The 17693-nt window shown below is 33.8% G+C and overlaps 1 protein-coding gene across 6 annotated transcripts in view; it reads left to right on the top strand.

Moving 5' to 3' along the window:
* The window catches only part of LOC106076218 (leucine-rich repeat-containing protein 74B-like), a 75820-nt gene extending 58718 nt beyond the window's left edge, over positions 1-17102 (top strand). For all 6 annotated transcript variants that reach the window (XM_056023763.1, XM_056023764.1, XM_056023759.1 and 3 more), the window contains 7 exons: positions 438-608; positions 3986-4180; positions 4342-4437; positions 4941-5082; positions 7054-7178; positions 11900-11985; positions 13088-17102. In XM_056023763.1, the coding sequence (XP_055879738.1) occupies positions 438-608; positions 3986-4180; positions 4342-4437; positions 4941-5082; positions 7054-7178; positions 11900-11985; positions 13088-13175 (903 nt within the window). In that variant the 3' untranslated portion in view covers positions 13176-17102. The remainder of the gene's footprint in view (positions 1-437; positions 609-3985; positions 4181-4341; positions 4438-4940; positions 5083-7053; positions 7179-11899; positions 11986-13087) is intronic.
* The last annotated feature ends 591 nt before the right edge of the window (positions 17103-17693 follow it).

The raw sequence follows: 17693 nt of genomic DNA, 5'->3' as shown, positions 1-17693 counted from the left end.
CGGAGTTGAAAGGTGGTCTTCCCATGAAAGCTTGTCAATAATGACCACCAGATATTTGTATGAGTTTGCTTGTTGTACCGGTAAATTGTTTATCTACAGTTCATGTCTCAGTTGCTTGTTCCTTCTGAAATCTATTATGAGTTCTTTAGTTTTTGTCACATTCAGTCTTACTATTGTTATTAAATATTATACTCACACTAATCACTTCTGACAATTTTTGTTCTAAATATTCTTTTCTTTTGCGTGTTTAATTAAGTGCCTTTGATATAAAGATAGTCGATCTCCACATAATGAATTCTTATAACATGCCAATCAGTTTGAACATCAGGTCTAGCCATCTTGAACTAAAGTTTTAAATAGTAAAAGTCTGAATATTTTTTTTTCTTTTTCTAAATCATGCATCTTTAATTTTTCAATACAAAATATTTTACGTTCAGAAAAGTAACTCCACGCTGAGAAGTTTAAATCTAAGTCACAACAGGCTGGAAGATGGAGCTGCTCTGTGGCTGAAAAACGCTATGATAGAGAATGAGACACTGGAACATCTGGACATCAGCTGGAATCATTTCCAAAACAAAGGCTGTGTGCTTATAGCACAAGGGCTCAAAGTTAGTATTAACAAAGGGACATAACTTGGTGCTATTTGATACTAATAAATCAAAATGAATCCAATCACATTGACTGTTCTTCCTAATATTTCTATATTGAAATAATGTAATAATTGGAGTTATAAATATCTATCTGGAAGGTTCAGTAATGACGACGTTGTCTTGGAATTCTCATTGATGAAACTATTAAAAAATCAAACAAAGCTTTAGGGTTTATTAAAAGAAATTTCTATAAATCTAATAAGAACATAAAACCAAAATGTTATCCAATCTTGGTTAGGCCAATAATAGAATACAAAGCCACAACTTGGAACCCTCAACCTAAGAAATTATTAAGAAACTGGAACAGACACAAAATAGAGCAGTGAATGTTCATATTTGACTAGAGTAAAATCTCTAAATTTAGAAAGCCTTCAGGATAGAGGACTTAAAAAGTATTCTTAAAAGTAGCAATTATACATAAAATACTGAACCATAATCTTCAAATACAAAAACAAAATTTAATAAAAATACTCAGAAAGACACAAGGATAAAGGCATATTTCTCGTTCCTTATGCTAGGATAAATTTGTACAAATACTCTTTCTTCCCTAGCGCTATTATAGCATGGAATTGGTTGCCTGAGATAGCCAGGAAAACCAGTGACTTGGCAGAATTTAGGTCATTTGTTAATAAGCATGACTAAATATATATATATATATATATATATATAAATTTATTTATTTAAACGAATTCTATTAGAACTCATTGCATTAGAGACCATGAACCCTCGTTAAATCTCTCGTGTTAATAAAAACATTTTTTTGATACTAGCCCATTGTGACGTAATGGAATTTTTTTCCTTTGACGTCATATGAATGAATTTTTTAATTGAAATGTTACAAGAAATCACTCGGTGCACCAATGTCTATGATCCCTCGATATCTGGCTTGTATTGATGAAGACATTTTTTAGTCTAACTAGGCCGTGTGACGTAGTGGATTTTGTTTCGTTTGACGTCATACTGAATTAATTCTTTAATTGAAATGTTAAAAGAAATCACTCGGTGCATCAATGTCTATGATACCTCGATAACTGGCTCGTATTGATGAAGACTTTTTTAGTCTAACTAGCAATGTGACGTAGTAGATTTTTTCCTTTGACGTCATATGGAATGAATTCTTCAAATGAATGCTAAAACAACTCGGTATAGTAATGTTTATTAAACCTCGTTATCTGACTCGTATGTAAAATTGGCATGATAGCTTGATTTAGATCTAATCTAGACTTTTTTTTAACTAGATCTAGATTTTTTTTACAGTATATCTAGATTTTTAAAACTAGATCTGAATTTATATTCTAATTACAATCGTTTTAGAGTCTAGATCTAAAATTTCTAGGTCTATAGTTTAGACTGATATAAACTAGATCAAGATATAGAATTTTAATTTCTAGACTTAAAGTGTAGATTTTGATTTCCAAACGTCTAGATCAATATTGCAATGTTATAATATACTAAGACTAATATACTAATTTTAAATTTAATTTTCGTTCAATCTATTGATAGATTATCTAGGATTTTTTGTGTGCATAAATCTAATCTAAATTACATCTAAATTATTCCAAATTTATGTTATAGATCTAGATCTAGTAGATATACATCTTAAGAGTGCTAAATCAGAAGTTTAGTTTATGTAGATCTTTATCCTTATTCTAGTTCCGTTAAAATGAAAATGCCAATAGCTCTGTTGATAACTGTGCTGAGACATCGAAGTACAAGCACGATATATCTGTTCTTTTTTTTTTCAATTACAAATCAATGCTGAAAGATTATCTAAATCGCTTGTCTGACATATTGTAGGCTACATATTTGGTAGATGCCATGTCGTAATGTGTAATATATCTCTTTATCAATAATAGGCTATTAGTTTGTAACCAGTTTGTTATTAAGTTAAGAGCAATGCCTGGTCTTGCTGTTAGCGTGCTGAATTGATTGTTTGTTTGTTTTACGTGTTTCGGATGTTCCTTCAGAGTTGAAGATAGTTTACTTCCTAGTCGAAACCTCCCGCAGGACGACGGGGGATGGGAGCTGGGAGGATTTGAACCAGACACCATCGATAAATCCGAACGACAGTCCAGCGCGCAAACTGCATGACCAGGCAGGGTTCGTGCCCTGCTCGCCGCCATCCTCTGTCGTCCATCGAGAAGTTAATTATTTTTAACTTAGAAGGAACAACCGAAACATGTAAAACAGAAAAAAAATTATTTTTTTTGAACGGCAAATGAATCTTTGAAATTTTATTAGGCTACTTTTGACCATCAAAATTAAATCACGTCTTGAATATTCCTTGCGATTAGGCAGATCAGACAGTAATCCAACTCCGACGGGGGCCGCCTCTGTAATTTTGTTATTTATTTAGTTGAGTGGGTTTTTTTATTAACTGTAGTCTTATTTATTTAGTTCAGTGGTTTCTTTTATTAACTGTAGTCTTGGTACACGCTGATATACCCGACACATTAGATATAAAACAAAAGATTATCAAAACCAATTTGTATGAAGACGCTGGTTCAAAATGAGTGCACACAATCATGTATCATTTTATCTATATTAATAAAAATAAAAACTAAAATCTATCGACAGACATAGTAGGCCTATTTTTTTATGTCAGAATCAGTATCTCTTAGGAGGATGAAAACTCTGCTGTGTTCCAGCTATACCTACCCACCTACGGTAAAGGCTTCGGGAGTCAACCCTGAGGGGAAAAAAAGGAGCCTTAGGCAGCTTGCAGTGCAATACATGCCAGAGCCTGCCTATCTATCTATCTATCTATCTATCTATCTATCTATCTATCTATCTATCTATCTATCTATCTATCTATCTATCTATCTATCTATCTATCTATATGTGGATGGCTGCCTGATCGTGCGGTTTGCGCGCTGGACTGTCGTTTGGATTCATCGATGGTCCCGGGTTCCCATCCGCAGTCGTCCTGCGGGAGGTTTGGACTTGGAAGTAAACTATCTTCAACTCTGAAGGAACATCCGAAACATGTAAAACATTTTACAAACATTTTTTACTATCTAGGCCTATTTAGGCCTATCTATCTATCTATCTATCTATCTATCCATCTATCTATCTATCTATCTATCTATCTATCTATCTATCTATCTATCGCTATCTATCTATCTATCTATCTATCTATCTATCTATCTATCTATCTATACCTATATCTACATATGACACGAGTCAAAGGCTTCATTGAGGGTGCCACTTAGCCATGGTTTATTGAATGTGCTACGTTGCTAACATTTATCTTGGGTTGCCATGTAGCCAGTACCTATAGAAGTGAAAAAAAAAGCCATCAATGAATATTGTAATGTTTAGCTTTTGTCTCCAAGGAAAATGTTGGCTTAAAAGAGCTTGCTGTCGCCATGAATGGGTTTGGTGCTGAAGGGGGTAAAACTTTGGGAGATGCTCTGAAAGTGAACAGAACTCTACAGAAACTAGACGCTAGCTATTGTCGCTTGCCCACAGAATGTATTGGTTCTATTGCACATGGATTAATGCATAACGATCACCTGAAAATAATCGACGTAAGTTTTAGATCGCACATTTCTGTTTTGACTAAGAGTGTTTGTTTTTTATATTTAAAGCAAGATTCGAAACCTTTAAAACGTTTACTCTTATGACTAAATGCACATGTATATGAAATATCAAATCCCATAACATTCGAACTATATTTCTTCCTCTACAGCTCTCGTACAATTGTTTTAGAGCCGAAGAAACTTTAGAGTTGCTGAAAGGAATAGAGAAAAACGAAGCCTCGCAACTATCTCTTCTTCATCTGGGAGTAAGTTTGAGGTGTTTTCTATACCCTATATATTTATCGGTCTATCTCACAGATCTTGAACTATCTAACCAGGCTTAAAAAAAACAACAACATGATTGCTAATTGTATTCAAATATATTGTTGAAAAACAAAATGAGGTTCATGACGAAAACAAAATGTCGTCGAAATATTTGTTTGCGTTGTCTTTGTTTCAGACATTTCTCCAGAAATGTCTTTTCCTTAACGACACGCAGAATAGCATGGCATCTTGTCGTGAAGAACTCGGATGTTAGCGGTGACATTCCGAAGCTGATAACACTCGATTAGGCAATTTATTTAGCACTACTTTGTTATTTACTAATGTCACAATGAAATATTTGGCAATCGTATTTCATTTTCAATATTGTGTGTGCGTGTATGTGTGCAAGGAACGCACAAAACATACAGACGATAATATCAAGGTGAATGCGGCATTAGTCTAATGCTATAAAATGTACAAACTTAAACATACCTTTTAATGGCAGAATACACAAGTAGAGGCTAAATTCAAAGATCTTCAAGACAAGCTGAGAAAAGAAAGAAGACTTGAGGTCATACATGGAGGCATCCTTGATGATTACAGAATGGAAATAACTGAGATGGATCCAATGGAGATATTTAGAAGAGGTTAGTTGAATAAATGCAAGCTACTTTTTGCTATTTTGAACACATGAACATCAATAATGTGTGGTCGAGTGGCGTAAACCTCTTGACCACATATCAAGGGTGATGAAGTTCGAAACCCGACTGGAGCTGAGTTGTGTTTGATGACTGCCTAAAGGCAGAACCTACTCCCAGATCCTATCCTACCCCACAGGTCCACAAAAGACACTGGGCAATAGCGCAGTGAGCTTGCTACAAGAATGAAAAATGGGCTATACAATAACAATTTTTTTTAAAAATTAGAATATAGGCGCGAGTTTGTTATAGGCCTACACCAGGGGTGGGCAACCTTTTTGTATCGAGGGCCGAATTTATAAAAAAAATTGGATGGCGGTTGGGGGGGGGGGCGCATATATGTAATACATATAATTTATATACAAATAACTAAGGAAATAAAAAAAACACGAAATAATCATATTGCCAAAGAGACACAAAGATACAAGATGTGTGTGTGTGTATGCGCGTGCGTGCATGTACTTAAAACTATAAAAAATACGCTAGCTAACTGTGTATAATGTCTTTTAATTTATATTTATACTGTATTATACATTCACTTATCATTTTTTCACACTCCCAATGGAGAAATTACAACAAGAGTTAGCAATTTCTGAAACAGATTGTAAGAATTTTTAAAAAATTTGCTATTGTCTTTTAACATCACAAAAATTCATTACAAATTTACAGTTGTACTTAATGTAAAATATTTAACTGTTTACACTCGTGGGTAATGTTTCGGAACTGTGGAGCTAGCTTACTAGTTGTTATCCTTGTGACTGTCGAATTATAGTCAGTCACCATTGACCTGTCAGTACACTTATTTAGTTTCCGAAAAAAAAATACTTGTTCACATGTGTATGTGTTCCCAAATAATGTGAAAGTTTAGCAGCAATTTGCTTTTGAAGTATGGAAATACAGTTTCGGGCACCCATAAAACTCCTGCGAAAGAACAAACAAAAAAAAACCAACAACATTGCTTAGTTAATATGAAAAGCATTAAATCTGTCTTCCACTCTTCGTTAGAAATATTATTAACAAATTCACAGTAACTGTCCTTCAAGGAACATACAAATTTGTTCCTTGGGATTTTATATTGATATCATTACCTTACCCATGCTAAGCCAGCGTATACATCGGAATATTTTGTTTCTGAATCTTCAAGTAATTTTCGGAGCTGCCTTTGGTTAAAACCACTAGCTATGATAAGTTTGATCACTATTGTTTATGGCTCTATATTATGTCTATAGTTTGTGCAGCTTGGTACACATTTTTCTGTTTAGAGTTTATGGTTGGAATATTCTTTATTTAAAAAAAAAACCTGCTTTTCTCAGTTAAAGATCGAGATCCATCAGTTGTTACACTTGCCATCTTGTTCCAAGCATACCCAAAACTCAACACAGTTCTTCAAATCATTGAATAAATACTGGCCTGAGATTGTGTCTCAAACTGAGTGTATTCAAGTATAGCCAATAAGAATAATCGTTTTTTTTTTAACTTTTCATAATGAGACAGTTTCAATCATTTATTGGGATATTATTTTTAATATTTATTTGCATTTTTATATGCATATACTGTGGGCACACCTGATTTCTGTAGGTGTCCGCGGGCCACATAAAACAATCCGGCGGGCCGCATGTGGCCCGCAGGTCGTAATTTGCCCATCCCTGGCCTACACAGTTAATCAAATGACTTTTTAAAATGTTTAATGATATGATAGCCTACTATGGCTCGCATAACATTTTGTTTTTGGTTTGGTGTCTTACTGACCTACTTACTGATCTACAATACCATTTATTGATCTAGTCTTAAATATTCATGTGTAATTTTATAGAAAAATTTTGAATGGGGCTATTTAATATTTAGAAATACATAGACCGAAGATAATGGGCAATTTAGATTTTAGTTTGATATCAATTATTTAATTATGCTTTTGAACAGATCCATTTACCAAGTTAAAAGAATGGGTTGCTAAAGCTGGATACCGACTAATAGACTTGCTAAGACACTTTGACAAAGACCAGAGCATGACTATCTCAACAGAGGAATTCAGAAGGGGCATTGCTGTAAGTTGAATAATATTATGTTTGTATCACCCCTTCCCTCCTTTTTTGGAAAAAAAATTTACACTGCACTAATGTGGAATCTATATATAAATTATATGTAGGCCTATTATATATATAAATATAAAAAAAAATAGGTGCCTGTACTCAGTGATGGATTGCATAATTTTTAACTACTAATAAATTAATAATAAACGTTAAAATAGGCCTACAAGAAACGTAATAATTTTTTCCCCACATTCAAAAAGGTGCCGGTACGCCGTACCGGTGCGTACCGTCACAAAAAAAAAAGCACTGTGTATATATATGTGTCGTGAATTTGTTTGTTTGTCGCCCCTAGTGTTTGTTTACATTTGTTAGACTGTACTGACCATATTTCGTGATCTCTACTATGTGTGTAGCTCCAGCTGGAATAACCTGCCCGGTGTGTGGCCAAACATTCCGGGCTCACATAGGTCTCACCAGCCACATGAGGAGGCATAAAACCCCAGTGCAAAGCCCTCAGCCCCCGGGATGACAAAGTGGTCATCATCGAACCACGATGGACGAACTATATATATATAAGTTGTTGTTTGTCATTCAGTGTAATAAAGCTTTAAATGTAACATGGTTTTGTTATTGTTAAAGTACGAAAATTTATTACACTGAATCTATCTAAACATGGATAGATTGCTTAGACCGGAAAGGTTTGATGTAGAACCTACCACACCTCAAGCACCAGAAAAGTGGCTGCAGTTACTATAGAAAATGTAGCTATAGAAAAGAAGCTATTAATAAACTACATTTCGCCATCGGTGTACCAGATGATAAGTGACAAAGAAACGTATGAAGATTCAATTCAGTCACTAAATAACATCTATGTTCAGCCTAAAAATGAAGTATTCGCAAGGCACAAGTTAGCCACGTGTAGACAGGAACAGGGTCAAAGTATTGACGCCTTTCTTCAAAAACTCCGCAGTCTATCAAAGGATTGCAATTTCAAAGCCGTGACAGCTGAGCAGCATCGTGAAGAATCCATACGTGATGCATTCATCACAGGAATTGCCTCCAACTGTAGGCTATTAGAAAACGCCTCCTAGAGAAGACAGATTTAAAGTTGAAGGATGCATTTGAGGAAGCCAGAGTACTTGAACACGCCTATCAACATTCGTTGTTGTACGAGTCACAGCCAGAAACCACTTGTGGGGCTACTACAAATGCTGTAAGAGAACACTCAGCTGATTCTGTCGCTCCCCAGTTGCCTGATCTCCGAGCCTCATTAATTCGACTCCAACAAAACAAGAGGTAAACGCTACATCTAGCAAGTGTTACTTCTGTGGCAGAGGAAGACATCCTCGTAATGAGTGCCCCGCACGTGAAGCTACATGTAATCAGTGTGGCAAGAAGGGACATTTTTAGAGATCTTGCAAATCAAGAAAATCTACAGCTTTTGCCCTCGTTACGTTGCACTCTTTAGGACTAGGAAAATCTACCTCTTTGATTCTTCTAAACGGGGTGCCACTTAAAGCCTTGATAGACACTGGAAGCTGTGAGAGCTATGTATCAGCACGAGTTGCCAGGAGTCACAAGTGGCCGACAAAAACCTCTGTGGACAGAATATTTATGGCTTCTACTCACTTGTCTTGAGTTACTGAAGGCCATATCTTTCCTACCATTCAACTCAACGATAAAACATGAAAATATGAAACTGTCACTTTTAGATGGATTGTGTTCAGATGTAATTCTAGGCTTAGATTTCATAAGCCTACACGAGAATCTACAGATTCCTTTTAGTGAAAAGAGACAACCTCTGTGTGTAAGTACTCTTAGACCAGCTAAAGTAGAGGCGCCTAGTCTTTTTGGTAACTTATTTCCAAACTGCACTCTAGTGGCAACTAAGTCGCGCAGACACTCACTACAGAACTCTTTAAGTTTATTAATGCTGATTCAGAGACTACTAAAACAAGAAGTAATAGAACCTTCAATCCCTCTAGCGGGCACAGGTTCTAATAACAGCCAATGAGAGGCACAAAAGACTTATGGTTATTAACTATAGTCAGACGACCAATAGATTTACGCTGTTAGACGCCTATCCCATGCCAAGAATGGATGAATTAGCAGAGAAGATAGCAAAATTTTCTGTCTTCAGCACTCTGGATCTCAAGAATGCCTATCATCAGATCCCGATTAAAGAAGAAAAAAGACCATTTACAGCTTTCGAGGCTGGAGGTAGACTTTACCAGTTTCGAAGAATTCCATTTGGAGTTACAAATGGAGTGGCTTGTTTCCAACGAACTATAGATAAAATAATCGAAGACGAGCAACTAGAAAATACATTCGCTTATGTGGACAATGTGACCATCTGTGGACATGATGCCGAATCTCATGATAGAAACCTGCAGAGATTCTTCAAAGTAGTTCAGAAGTATGGTATTACCTTCAACGAAGCTAAAAGTGAGATCGGAACACATAGTGTCAGACTGCTGGGGTACGAAATATGTAAAGGTCAGCTCAAGCCTGACCCAGAAAGAATCAGAGCCTTGTGGGAATTAAATGCTCCGTCGAACCTGCGAGAACATAAACGAATAGTGGGCCTGCTGGCTTATTATTCTCTATGGATTCCTAATTTCTCAGACAAAATCAGCTAGCTGACTAGAAATAAACGATTTCCTGTCCATGAGGAGGTCAAACAAGCATTCCAGGACCTAAAGGACGAGCTTGAGAAATCAGCTGTTTAGATCACAATCGCCCGCTAACAGTGGAGATAGATGCTTTTGACATAGCTATAGCATCTACACTTTACCAAGATGGCCGGCCTGTGGCCTTCTTTTTCCGGACGCTATCGCAAAGCGAAAGGAGACACTCATCAGTAGATACAGAAGCGTATGCAATAGTAGAATCTTTGAGAAAGTGGAAATACTTTCTTATTGGAAGACCCTTTACCCTTGTCACGGACTAGCGATCCGTGTCCTTTACGTATTGTAGACAAAATAAAGGCAAGATCAAGAATGAGAAGATACAAAGGTGGAGGTTAGAGCTATCCTGCTTTCACTATGACGTCGTTTACAGACCAGATATACAGAACACAGCTGCCGACACTTTCAGCAGAAATCGCTACTTATCCGCAATGTCACGTAACGACTTAAAATTACTCCGCTAATTTCCCTGGTGTAACTCGGATGCTACATTTCGTGAGATAAAAAAATGTACCTTTTTCTTGCGATGACGTCAGAACAGTGATCGACCAGTGCCAGTTATGTGCTGAACTTAAACCTCATTTCTTCAGGCAACCAACAGGATAATTAATCAAAGCCACTAGCCATTTGAAAGAATAAGCATGGACTTTAAGGGGCCTCTCCCTTACAACTCACGCAATAAATATAAATAAAGCTTTGAATGTAACATGGTTTTGTTATTGTTGAAGTACGACAATATGTAGGCTATAGCTCCTCCTTCGTGATCGAAGATGAGCACATTTCGGGCCAGTAGTTCAGGTTTCGTTCCCTTATCTGAGACAAAGCTCCGAGGTATTTGAAGCTGCTAACACTAGTCAGCTTTTCATCTCCAATACTGATTTTTTTTTTCGGGCATTTATTTGCATAGCGTATGCTGCGGAAGTCTTGTTAATGCGCATCACCAAGTCAGCTAGTTCATCTTCTGTCCCTGCTAGACCATCAATGTCATCTGCGAAGCGCAAGTTAGTAATACTTCTTCCTCCAATGCTTACAGTGCTGGCATAGCCCTCGAGAGCATCTTCCATTTCCATTATCCTTTCAAGGAAGATATTGAAAAGTGTTGGTGAAAATAGGCAGCATTGTCTTACTCCAACCAAGGTTTTAAACCAGTCCCCACTATTATTGTTGAAGTACACCGCACTGGTGGCATCCTGGTAGAGGCTCTGGATAACTTAAATAATGTTTTTATTTATGTTGCACTTTTCCATTGTCGCCCAGAGTGCCCCATGCCATACTCGATCGAAAGCTTTCTTGAAGTCAATAATGACATGGAAAAGACTCTCTTGTTGTTGGAGGTATTTTTCACAGAGTATTCTGAGGTTTAGGATTTGTTCTGTTGTGCTGAGACCTTGTCTAAATGCCCGCCTGTTCTTCTGATATAATTTTGTCTGCTATCGGGTTTAGCCGATTTAATATAATTTATAGCAGTACTTTGCTGGGATGGCTTATGAGGCTGATGGTGCGGTAGTTTTGACAAAGCTGTAAATTGCCTTTCTTTGGAAGGGTAATGATGAGTCCAGGGTTTGGGCCATTCTCTGACTGTCAGATCTTGTTGCAAATCATAAAAAAAATTCGTTTGTCATGGTTTCTCCTCCCACCTGGTTAACATAATCTTAGGTTTTTCTGGAGTAAGAGCAAAATTAACATTGGAATGTTTTGGATGAGAATCTGATACAATTTGAATGATCTGTATCATAGGCCCGCCTATTGAGTTAATAGATTTTGGAAGATCTGTTTATAAAATTCAAATTCATTTTAGACTTTAGTGATAAATGAGGAATTTTACATAATCAATGACTTTTAACTTTTTAAACTTTGGTATCTTAGAATTTTTATTTATCAAGATTTGTTTTTAATTTTATAATATTGGATTTATTTTTTTATTTTTTTACAAAGCTTATAACAACTCACTCTGTCTGTCTGCCTGGTAAAACGTTTATAAACTTTCTTTCTCCGACAAGATTTTTAAGTGTTTTTTTTTTTAAATGTTTTCCTTGTTTGTTAATGAAGTCAACGGCTATCTCTATCACTGAAGAGCAACTCCAGATTTTGATAGACAGGTTGGATAATGACGGAGATGGAGAGATTGATTTTAGGTAAGGAAAAAAAGTTTATAGGCCTGATCTTTAAAAAAAAAATGTTTGTAAGGCATCTTGGATTAAAAAAATATATATTGCAGTCAATTGGAAATCATGGAACAAATCAACGGGCGTAACCGGGTGGTGAAGCTAGTAAAAGTGTCTGAACATATTGCTATGCTATTTGTTTAATACACAATTGTTTTAAAAACAAGCTTTTTGTAGGTAGAGTAAAGAGTTAGATGTATGAAATATTTTGGTGGTTTACACGCTCACACCGTTAACTTCAGGACTGGATTTAGACTTCATAAGTTTATTATTTGAGCTATGGGGCTCTCCCCTCTTTATTTAAGTCCAGATTTATTAATTATATCAGTGCAAAAATTCATTTTTGGATATCAAACTGATGTACAATCAAAAAGTATATAGAGAACTGTTAAAACTTTGGCATCTAATTGTTATTATACAAAACAAACTTTAAAATGCTCACTTTAACAATATAATTTGAGGGTAGCCGGTGGAGGTAATTAAGGCTTCGACTGTAATTATACGTAAATCCAACACTGGTTAAAATCAGCAAGAAATATATAATTTTTTTTAGGACAAATTCAATGCTGCACCTCAAATAATCTATTCCAAATATATAGATCTATATAGTCTAGTTCTATTTCTTGTTTGATTGAAAGTGAACTTGTGGACGGTTTATATAGTCTAGTTCTAATTCTTATTGTTTTTGTTTGATTGAAAGTGAACTTGTCGACGGTTTATATAGTCTAGTTCTAATTCTTATTGTTTTTGTTTGATTGAAAGTGAACTTGTCGACGGTTTATATAGTCTAGTTCTAATTCTTATTGTTTTTGTTTGATTGAAAGTGAACTTGTCGACGGTTTATATAGTCTAGTTCTAATTCTTATTGTTTTTGTTTGATTGAAAGTGAACTTGTGGACGGTTTATATAGTCTAGTTCTAATTCTTATTGTTTTTGTTTGATTGAAAGTGAACTTGTCGACGGTTTATATAGTCTAGTTCTAATTCTTATTGTTTTTGTTTGATTGAAAGTGAACTTGTCGACGGTTTATATAGTCTAGTTCTAATTCTTATTGTTTTTGTTTGATTGAAAGTGAACTTGTGGAAGGTGATCGACAGCACAGAAAAGCAAAAAGAGACGTTTTGGCAGAGATGGAAAGAAGAGCTAGTCAAGGGAAATGACATGGTTAACTTTAACAGACTATCATAACTTATTGCAATGCATTGGATCATACATACATATCATTATGTACACATGTTTACGATAAATTGGCTACAGATTTTAAAATATCTGAGAGTTATTAAGATTCGAAATTTCACTGAATCAGGCACTTCAGTAGCAGGGCCGGCCTTAACAAGTGAAATGGTTTGCGCGGGGCCCACTCTGAGTAGGGATAAGGATGATAAGTTAAAATTAAGATTTTGTATTTGAAATGAAATTCGTCTTTATATTTTATTCATTTCTTACTAAGTACAAAATCGATCAAATTTTACGAGCCTTGTATGCAGCGAAGGCATACAGTATGGCCTATAGCATCAAAATTCTGTTTCCTACATAGATCACGCTCAATAGCAAGAATTGCCAAATTGTTCAATCTATCTTCGTGAATTGTTGACCTCAAGTAATTCTTGATTGAGGCCCGAGAAGCTTCTTCCACCAGATGCCACAGTATTGTTAAAAATACTCTTCAACAATGTAGTTTGGGAAAGCAGTGTATCTTTTATTAGTGGACAGATACGTTAAAATTTCTACCGAGGTTTAGGCAGAATATTCCTTAAAGATGAACACTGTCTATTTTTCAGGAGACTTTTATGGGTTTTCAGGTGATTTTAGTAATTACAGATTTCCAGGAGCATCTGGAAAATCAGGAAGCCTCAGGAACTCCGTTATAATGGTTTAATTTAATAATTTACACCTAGAATTAGTACAAGGCCTACTGTGGTAGCATGGGTTGCAGTGGCCTAATGCTGGCCCTGTTCAGTGGTACAACAAAAAAAAAACGGCTATTTTTCTGACAAACAGGGACAAAAATCTATGCATTCTAGTCTACAATAAAGCTCAAAATAGACCATCTTATAAAAAGTATTTAGTCTCATACCAGAAAAATAATATTTTTTTTTATAAGCACTAAGCTGTAAACTGTTGTATTTTTTTAAACAGAATGTATTTATGATGTACATTTGAAAATGTTAATTTAAATCCTCCTTACATTGCACTAGTTTTCAGCACAATGGAAATATATTTTTATAGTATTGCAATAGGCTAAGTTTTATAAAGTTATTATTGAATTATTTTATTTTAATCATAATTAATAAAGGGCTTATTAAATATAATATTGTTTCCTTTTTTTTTGAAATATTAAACAGAACTTGTAACAAGCAAGCATGATAAAACACTGGAAAAGTCTAGATTTTTTTTTCTTTATTACTCTTATTTGAGTATCAAGGTCATTGGAATGATACCAAAACATACATTTACAGATTTAGTAATGAAACTTTATTTTCTTGAAAACATTGGCGTAAAAGTAAAATCTTAACACAGTAAACCATAATAAAAAACAATTACAAAATGTAATGTATAAAAAAACACAAATGAAACATTTTTTTTTCATAATTTTAAAGAAATTTGTTTTTTTTAACTTCCATACTTTATTTTGTAACTTACTAATCACTGCCTGTACTGAATTACTAAAAATAGTTTTTGACGGTATTCATAATTCTAATGACACCCTACTCAAGTTGTGTTTACTGAGCGCCTAAAGGCAGCATCGAAAAACCTTCTTCCAGATACCACTTCCCCCCCAGTGGTCAACAAATAAGACTGGACCATAGCGCTCTGAATATGCTATAAGCATGAAAGTAGCGCTATATAAAAGCTATAAATTTATTTCTTTCCCATAAAGCCTGTTTTAATGAGCCAAAATAATATAATTTAAATAGAACTTTATTTTTAGTAGATTTATCTTGATACATACAAATAAGGTGGAATCCAATACTTGGTATTTTCCAAAGTACAGGATAATATATTAGTTCCTAATGATTATAAACTCACAATTCATAATTAACAATAACCAATAAAATAATACATTTACAAAGGTGATTTGGTCTTTTCACCCCTTCTATTCATAAATAGATGACTTAGGAATCATTTTCTCACCATCATTCATTAGGCACAACTTTCGCTGCTAAACTGACAAACTGAAGTGAGAATTCTGGTGAGATTCTGATGACAGAATGTTAGGATATTCCTGAGTCTAATCTAAGGGTTTCTAACATTGATATGGGTAAAGTTAAGGTTACTGAATGTTATGCAGGCTTCATGACACTTTGTTAACTATTATACTGCCTTCCCTCAAAATAAGAAAATTACAGAATCAAGTTACTAAAATCATGTACAAAATGATACAAAAAAATTGTTTTCTTGAGATGATTTCAATTACCTAAAATGTGTGAAAAAAAGTAATTAGGCAAATTTAATAATGTAATGCAATCTTTTTTAGTTTCTTTCAACAAAATTGCTTTGTTTTAATTTCTTTTTACAATTCATCTTATCTTGCAAAATTTGGGTGTGTGGGTGGACACAGATCTCAAAAAAGGCTCTAATGATTTTTTTTTAGAAATTTTACTATTTATGTATTATCCATGGAAAAATATTACCATACTAGCTAATTTGCCACACATAGAAAACTGTGGTTTGACTTGTAATGTTTAAAAATATAATTATCTTAAAATTAAATATGGTCTATTTTGCATCAGTAGGAATTCCAGCATGCAATTAATTTGTGACAATAAACATATGTATATAATACTTATAGAATTTATTAATACACAATATCAATACTATATCTTTACTAGATGCAGTATTTTAAACACTGTCTTTTAATGTTTCCATATAAAGAGTAAAGTAATCTCTGTTACAAACATTTTTCAGCTTCATAAAGGAGGAAATATCTTTTAATTTTTGTTTAATGTTACTTTTTAAAAACTATACAGATATAAGAAGATATATTTTACATTGTTAATCAACCTCAAAACCCATATATGACCTAATTTTCACATTATTTTACTTAAAGCTAGATTTCCATGTTCAAGACTTCCGTACTGCTGCTTGGATCATCACCACTTGAAGTTTACAGAACTGAAAATGAGCATTATATCAGATTACATCAATTAAAACACAAATCTAAATATAGCCCATACACAAAATAAAGCTTTATATGGTTTGGATGGAATCAGCATTAGAAAATAAAAATAACTAAACATGTCAGCACAAATGACAAACTTGGACCATAATGAAAACATCAGTCAAGTATTTTATATAAAAAAAATGTAAACAGTGATAAGCAGTTAAATTTAACATTTAAGTTTTAAATGTAGGTTAACATCATAAAAAGAAATAAGAAAAACTAGACTAGATCACTCCATAAAGAGCACAACAGTAATGTAAAATAAATTTATTAAATGCCATCATGAAAAAACATGTTTTCTGTACTTGTGTATAAAAAAGTTATAGTGTTTGGGTCATTAAAATTGATCATATTTTTTAAGCTTATAATTAAACAATACTGGTACTAATAAATTAAAAATGTTTAAAACAGCTTCTAATATTTCTCCCTTACAGGATTTGGCAAAATTATGATAAAACAATATATTGGTTAAGTGTAGACGCTATTCACAAAAAAAAAAACATTTCTTATCTAACATATATAAAAAGGCACTATCTTCATTACTTGCCAGGTACAGATGCATCTTTCATGATTTACCCTGGTCTTTGAAAATATTTAGATAAAAAAATGGCAGGTTTGGATTTAAAATTTCAACAACTTAATGTAAATCTTACAACAAGATATCATCATGTGTCTATTACAAAATAATAGAAGTATTATAAAAATGGTATAAAACTTTAAACAAAATACATAAATATTTCTACTATTGCTAATACAGATCACAACAATATTTACCGAGTTTGTTTAAAAAAAACAACAAAAAAAAAACAACAACAACATCTTTTTAGTTGTACAATCTTTTGTTAAATTAATATCACAGACTTTAAGCAATCTAAAAAAGTAATGTACCAATAAATAATTATTCATTATTCTTAAAAACAAATTTTAAAAAAAAAAGTCAATTATAAAATAAATTTGATTTTTAGCGACCCCAAAAGGGGAAAAGACGATATTAGTTTTGTGTGGCCTGTCTGTCCGTCCTGTTTAGATCTCAGAAACTAGAAGAGAAAATGAAAATTGGACATCATGATATTTTAAATCATTCTAAGTTCTGATGCAATGGCTACTTTTTTCTTACCGAAAGTGAACCTTCTAATTTTTAAAATTACATATGCAAGATTTAAAAAAAAAAATACACCACTTTGAAATGAAAAACTTCATGGGAGGTAAGTTTTTTAAAAAGGTCACAGACATCTTCATTAATAACTCAAGCTTCATTCATAGATTCGCGCATTGGTACAAAAAATTTGCATCTAAGTTCACAATGGAAAAAGTGTGAACGGATCATTATAAAATATATTTTCCATTTATTAATTAAACTCATTGAATGGAATACTAATTGAAATGTTTTTAAAAAGGAATTTTGATATGAACTTTGTTTTAATTATAAGTTAAAAAAAAAAAGCAATCTACTTTTATAGCGCAGTTTTATACATGTCAGTCTAAATAAAACTAAATAGAGCCCAGATCTAGA

This window comes from Biomphalaria glabrata, chromosome 3 (genome assembly GCF_947242115.1).
Source record: "Biomphalaria glabrata chromosome 3, xgBioGlab47.1, whole genome shotgun sequence".
NCBI lineage: Eukaryota > Metazoa > Mollusca > Gastropoda > Planorbidae > Biomphalaria > Biomphalaria glabrata.
This window is presented reverse-complemented; position numbering and strand designations above follow the sequence as displayed.